This window comes from Arachis stenosperma, chromosome 4 (assembly GCF_014773155.1).
Source record: "Arachis stenosperma cultivar V10309 chromosome 4, arast.V10309.gnm1.PFL2, whole genome shotgun sequence".
NCBI lineage: Eukaryota > Viridiplantae > Streptophyta > Magnoliopsida > Fabales > Fabaceae > Arachis > Arachis stenosperma.
The window spans coordinates 34,292,379-34,299,284 of record NC_080380.1 but is presented as its reverse complement, the minus strand read 5'-3'; the positions used below and the strand labels follow the sequence as shown (position 1 = coordinate 34,299,284).

General features: G+C 31.6%; 1 protein-coding gene across 7 annotated transcripts; it reads right to left on the bottom strand.

Moving 5' to 3' along the window:
• Positions 1–3,123: 3,123 nt before the first annotated feature.
• On the bottom strand, positions 3,124–6,656 carry LOC130973330 (receptor-like cytosolic serine/threonine-protein kinase RBK2). 7 transcript variants are annotated; one of them, XM_057897811.1, is made up of 9 exons: positions 6,421–6,656; positions 5,702–5,758; positions 5,571–5,618; positions 5,196–5,324; positions 4,997–5,094; positions 4,724–4,885; positions 3,719–3,899; positions 3,493–3,647; positions 3,124–3,336 (listed from the first exon to the last, which is right to left on the bottom strand). In XM_057897811.1, the coding sequence occupies exons 6-9, from the start codon at positions 4,784–4,786 to the stop codon at positions 3,232–3,234; spliced, it is 504 nt and encodes a 167-aa protein (XP_057753794.1). In that variant the 5' UTR covers positions 4,787–4,885; positions 4,997–5,094; positions 5,196–5,324; positions 5,571–5,618; positions 5,702–5,758; positions 6,421–6,656; the 3' UTR covers positions 3,124–3,231. The 7 variants fall into 7 exon arrangements, 3 of the variants coding, with proteins under 3 accessions (XP_057753794.1, XP_057753791.1, XP_057753793.1); XM_057897808.1 differs by having other exon boundaries at positions 4,724–5,094; XR_009084113.1 differs by having other exon boundaries at positions 3,493–4,247; positions 4,542–5,094.
• Positions 6,657–6,906: the final 250 nt, after the last annotated feature.

Genomic DNA, 6,906 nt, shown 5'->3' with positions numbered 1-6,906 from the left:
CTACAACCCTAGAGTTAAATAAGTCAAGAATATTAGCTCAAAGCAGGGGACATAAACAACTAATACAGCAATAACAACACCTGAGCTCTATCACACTAAATAAAGCCAACTACATTTGATGAGGCCTTTACTTGTGTCTTTGATAGTCACACAGATGCAGCTCCAAATTGCAAATGATACGAGTTTATTATTATTTCACCCAAAAACAATATGTGAAATCTGAAAATTCACATAATTTATGAAATCTGAAAATTATGCCCATATTTGTTAATTACATTATCTAATGCAAATGTGAAATCTGAAAATTAAAATTTAAAAGATAAAAAAAAAACAATTTTTACACCCTACTGCAAAAAATATAAAAAAACAAATAAAGCATTTTCCATAAATTATGAACTGAGATTAAATTGAAAAAATATTGAAACATGACACTAAATCTAGAAAAAGAAAAGGAAAAAACCATATTGAAAAAGGACTTTTTATGAGAGGACCAAGGGAAGTGCCAAACAATAACCCTTGAGTTATTATTCTTGTAAGAACTAAGAAGTGGTAGCGCTAGTTGCATTCCTTTAGAAGCAAAAGAAAATAGACATTAAATAGCATTTGTAAGACTCTAACTGAGTTTCCTTGTTATATAGTCCTTGGGAATTTAACCATTTGGAGATGTAATCATGACACTTGAGTTGTAACTAAGCATCATAAATAAATATAGATATAGTAGTCTTAACACCCATTAATCTCACTACTTAGATACACTTTTTAGTTTGTGTTCTTGGTACTGAAAAGTCACACCACCTATCTCCATGTCTTCTTCTTCTAAGTGGCGTGGCAAGGCTATAATCCCTGTCCACTTCTCAGTTATTATCTTCAAGAAAATTGATCTTCAGACTCTGGTAATAAGCATTATTTATCTTCATTAGATATTCTGTATTTTGAGCATGTTTAATTAAGTTTAATTTGATTAATTATACAGAAAATATCACGTAAATTTACAAGAAGATATTTCAGAAACAAGTATAGAAATGAACATTCCTTAATTGAACTCAGAACTGTTATGGTTGATTGGTTCGCAAAATGAACAAGTAATAGTATATGAAACATGAAGGCTTTTCAGAAATAGAATCTGTGTAAAATCCGAAAAGGCAAAAATTAAAAGGAGTAACCAAAATTAAATACTAGAATTGTAATAGTCAAATGGAAAAATAGGATGAATAATAATTAAAAAGACAGTGTAACTAAACTCATTTATACCTAAATTCAAAACCTAAATTCAAATAAACAACTTAATTAAAACCTAACTACTAAATAACCAGAGGCGAGAAGAAGACGGCGCAATGACAGTGCAGGCAATGAGAGGATGAACCAGAGGCGAGAAATTACATATGCATGATTCAGATCTGGATCGAAATCAGCAATAGATGAGAAATTGAAAAACTGAGTGAATAGAAAAAAGTTAAAGAAGAGAGCACATGCTTACCAAAATTGAGAGGAGAATCCAAATCTGGAGAACGATTCAGATTGCGATTGAGATCGAGGAAGAAGATGAAGTGTAAAGGAAGGAGATGCGAATGCGATAGAACTTGGAACTTGGAACTTGGAAGTGGTTTTCTCTGTTGAAGAATGTGAAAAAGATTAAATGATATTGTCTCCTAACAATTTTCACATGTTTACACTTTAGTAACGTTTAGATCTAATTCCTTTTTCTTTTAAGAAAAATATATTTTGTAACATTTATTTTACAAATGTTACTAAAAATATGATTTTATTAGTATAACTAACATTTTTAAAAATGTTAGATAAAAAATATTAGTAAATGTCTAAATTTTAGTAGTGAACATTCGACAGTTGCATGGTCTACAATTTTAAAATAAACGCAGAATCCAAAAAAAATAAGATAAATTCTTATTAAATATCTTGTACATAAAACCTTAATAACTAGCACAAAAAATACGACAAAAACTAGAAATCAAGTCAATCATCCTACCCATTTTAACTTAAAAACAAATGCATGAAAATGACAATTATAGTAATTGAATTAATTATTTCATTTTACCTATTATATAAGTATTGTAACTACTATCTATTCTCTTTCACAATAACACTGTACATCACATAGCTGAACATGCAGTAGATACAACTACCATACACATAGTTCAGTCCTCAATTTTAGAGTCAAGTGATTAGAGTTACTTTTTTTATTCATTCAATTCCCATCATGTATAATTATATACATATATTCTAATCTAAACATGCAGGAAGCATATTAAGTATCCCATCAATTGATAACTCTTGCCTTTTTAATTTTCATTTTCAAATATATTCTTCATAATAATAATACTATTAGCTGTAACTCAAATTCAACATAAATCACTACTAAGATTTCAGGGGACCTATGGGCATCATGCACAGAAACATGGGTGATTACATATTGAGTAGCAAGCACTACAAGAAACATCGTTAAAATCGACGGCCAAATCGACGGCTAGGCCGTCGATAATATTAAAAATCGACGGTAAAATGGACGACAGAGGTGGTCACTATTAGACTTGTCGATTTTTCAAAATTCTAGTAAAATCGACGGCTTGCCTATCCATCGATAATAATTTAATAAAATCGACAATATTCCCGTCTATAATATGAGTTTGAAAATTTTACCGTTTTACTAAAATCGACAACGTTGCCGTCAATATTATTATACAAAATCGACGGCATTTTTGTCGATATTTGATTCAATAAAATCAACAATATTTTCGTCTATAATATGAGTTTGTAAATTTTTTCTGCTTGATAAAATCGATAACATTGCCGTCGATATTATTATATAAAATCGACAACGTTTTTGTCGATAAAAATCGACAAAAATGCCATCGATTTAATTGTTTAGGTACTGACAAATTCTTCGTCTGTATTTTATTTTGTTTGTCTATTTTAAATTTTAAAAGCGACATTACAGCCGTCGATTTTAATAGCTATATCTTTTTAATTATTTTTTATTTAAAAATAATAAACAAATAAACTTTTAAATATAAAAATAAAATTTATACAAAATATTAAATAACAAGACAAATAAACTTTTAAATATAAACTTTTAGATAACAAGACAAAATACATCTATTTTCTCGTCTACTATGCCATGGAGTAAGTATTCTAGAGCAAGGTATCTGTGTCACCCATACCTAAGTTATTATGAGGTTACAAAAATTGATTAAATATAGATTATAGAGGATTAATTTATTTATTTCTTAATGTTATAAACCCAAATGTCCCTTCAAATCTTGTAACACTGTGGTGATTCCAATTCTCTGGTAGCCATTTTGCTAGCAAAAAATAAAAAATCTGAAACAAAAACATAAAATTCAAAAACATGAAAAGAGACAAGTTTCATAATTTCATAGCTAACAAAAACCAAGAATCTTCCAAAAAGAATATTTGTCTTTAGTGTCTTTTGAATCACATAATCCAAAGTAAGATATAGTTGTATAGTGTATATACTTGAGGCTTAAAGTCATCAGTGAGTAAGATATTTGCAGCTTTTATATTTCTATGGATAATTCTTCTTTGACAACCTTCATGAAGATATAATATTCTCTCTGCTGTTCCTAATACAATTCTCTGCCTAATAGACCACGAAAGCTTCTCCTTGGACCCTAATAACAATCACAAGAAATTAGAAACACATGAAAATTTTGAAAAAGTTAAACAATTAATCCTGCATTACCATAAAGAACTGAAGTTAGGCTTCCTTTTTCAGACAATTCAAGAACCAGATGCATTTCACCTTCCACACCATAACCAACCAATTTAGCAATGTTGGTGTGGCTTACATGAGTCATGATTCCAAGTTCTGATAAGAAGTCACCTATAGTTTCATCAGCTATTCCTCTTGTTAGTCTTTTCACCTATAGTAAACTTAAACATAATATTAGTTTTAGATGTTTATGCATTTTGCACAAAACAATTATAATAGTGCAGACTGCAGTACAAAAGCTAAAATCATAAAATTTTACAACCTTTGAAAAACTAAAGTCACATTGTCATAAGTAACAAAATGTAGCATGAAACTAAAAATTTAAAACCAAATATGTAATAACTAAATACTGGCCCAAAAAGTAAATATTCTGAAAGCTAGATATTGAGCTAACAGCCCAACTCTTGAGATTCACTTCCAATTCATCCCCTGGTGTTTTTAAATCATTTGTAACCGCATCTATAGTGGGCCCTAGGAATTGCCCATTAATCAAGATCCCCTACAAAATTGAAAGAAAGAAATCAAGAATTGCAATGAGCTAAAACTTGTTCATATCAAAACACTATATTTGGACAAAATAGTAGAGCCTGTAAACTGATTTTTGTCATTAGGTTTTAGGACAAAATAGAAAACCTTGTGTTTCCTTAGGAATCAGAGTTATGAACTAGTTCACAATTTCCATATCAGCTATTTGTCAAAATTTCATCTAGCATAAATTCTCGTCATAACGAAATATACAATGAGTGATTTGTATAGGTAATATATTCTCAGCAAAGGAAAACATTTAAAAAACCTGCAATTTAGATTCGAAATCCTCTGGCGACTATTACATCAAACTGCATTCATGATTCAGTTCAAGCTCTCCAGCCACAACATGTAAGTAAGGAGAAAGGTCATCAACATGTCAACATGCCAATCTAGAATCTACAATAATATGAGCAAAACATAGCACTCTGAATATAGCAAACATCGTACCCTTCCAGTGCCAGCAGCCATTGCAAGAGCAATGAGAACACTAGCTTTCTTAGAAAGCTTCATGAATCAAATCCTGATATGCACTATATTGGGAGGCAATGGCTTGAGAACAAATTCCTTCAGTGTGAACCAAACTACCATGATTGTATAGTTAGTCATGTTCTCCAAGTGATCAATGCACAACAGCAAACAGTTCACAGCAGAGTCAACTAAACATTTTCCAACCAAAGCAAAGAAAACGAGATTGGGAAAGAAGCCAACAGAAAAAATTACAATTGAAGTTCCGTTGCTTCATCTTGATTGGCAAAACAGAGGTCTATATTGCGAGACTCCAATAACTTCATAAGTGGTGGCTTAAATTTCCTCACCATCTTGTCAAAGAAAAGAAGTATTAGAAAACAGTTAGCTTCATTAATTTTTTCATGGAAGAGAATAATAAAAGAAAAAGAAAACAAATTGTGGTTGTTAGTACCTCAAAACTGGCCAAATCCAAAGAAACAAGAAGACCTTCCTATTTGGCCAAAGAGATTGCTGCTTAAATAACTTCCAAAAGCAATTGAGATCTCTGCATGGCATATAATAAACTCCACTGCTCCAGCACCTGATCATACACATACATATGAATGCTAATAAAAGTCAAACTTTGAAAAATAAAGATTAAAATACTAATACAGAAGATATTCTTGGTATGAAAAGAACCTAGGAACAAAAGTTATAAACACTCAGGCTTCTGATATAGTATATCTATTATCAACGAGATTCTGTGTTCTTTAAACTTGGGACAATGAATTCAAATTTAAAAGGATCTTTTAAATGATTAGTCATACTAAAGAAGTTAAGGACTCACCTAATGTATCATACAAAAGAACACAATAAAGTCCATGAGCATTACAGGCTGTAGTTATGTTGCACTTAGTCAACAAAAAACATTGAGAGGATGACGAAACAAAATGTGAAAGCGAAGAAATGAAAAGGAACCTCCATGCTTATTATCCACCCAGGGCAATTGGCACCATAGATACCGCATTTCACTCCCTGAAAATTGGCATCATATTGATTAATCTCAGACTACAAGAGATGATTCTTCCCTAAGAAAAATAAAATAACTAAATGATCATTTCTAAGCTCTTCATGAACAAGCATTGCAAGACACAGAAGTTCTTTACAGATTTCTTCAGCATAAAACGAGGTTACATATAGTTGATCATTGAATCTAACTTAATAAAAAATTAGAGAACTAACACCGAAAATAGAGAAGAATCCTATCAATCCATGTCAGTCATGAAGAAAGAATACAAAATTGCAGGATAACACAGAAAAATGAACAAAAGTAGTGATAACACTCGCAATGCATTTCTTCCTTCATCAATCTTTGAATTGAAGACCTATATCATTGAGAAAAGTAGTGAATCATCTACAAATGATGAGCAAATTTTTTATTGATGAAAAAAAATCAATTGAAGAACGAAAGAGAGAGAGTAACTGATTTTGATTGAACACAGTCAATTGAAGGCAGCAGCAACAACAGCACAGAGAGACGAAGCGATTGATGAAATGTGATGAATTGATTATGCTAACTAAGTTTCAGTGATGCAATTGTTATTAACAAACGCAAATTCAGAATTTCATTATGAAAATAGTAGATACAACAACTGCAAAATTAAGTTTAATAATCATAGAGACTGAGAGGAACTTACATGAACAGGATGGCGCGACGGCGGGCTCGGCGGAGGAGGAGAAGAAGAAGAAGAAAAAGAAGCTCTGCTCTCCGACAGAAGATGGCGGATTTCTCAATTGTCGGAGAAGAAGAAGCTCTACTGATCTACTCTCTGCCCCTCTCCGTGACGGTGACTCCGTCTTTGGTCTCCACTCTCAAGCGTTGGAGAAGAAGAAGCAGCAGCAGCTTCACTCTGAACTTTGAGTCTCTCAAGGTTTGGGGTTAATGTTTGGGAAATTGATTGAAACGAAGGACGCGGGTAATAAACGCGGCATAATTTTTTGTCGATAAAAATCAACGGTAAGTTCGTCGATTTTAGTTAAAACAAAAATCAACATATTAACCGTCTATTTTATATAATAAATTTATACCGTCCATCCTATTTTAAAAGAAGATCTCCATCGTTGAAATTTATCGACGGCAAAAGTTGTCGAAATTATAATTATTAAAATAGACAACAGATTCG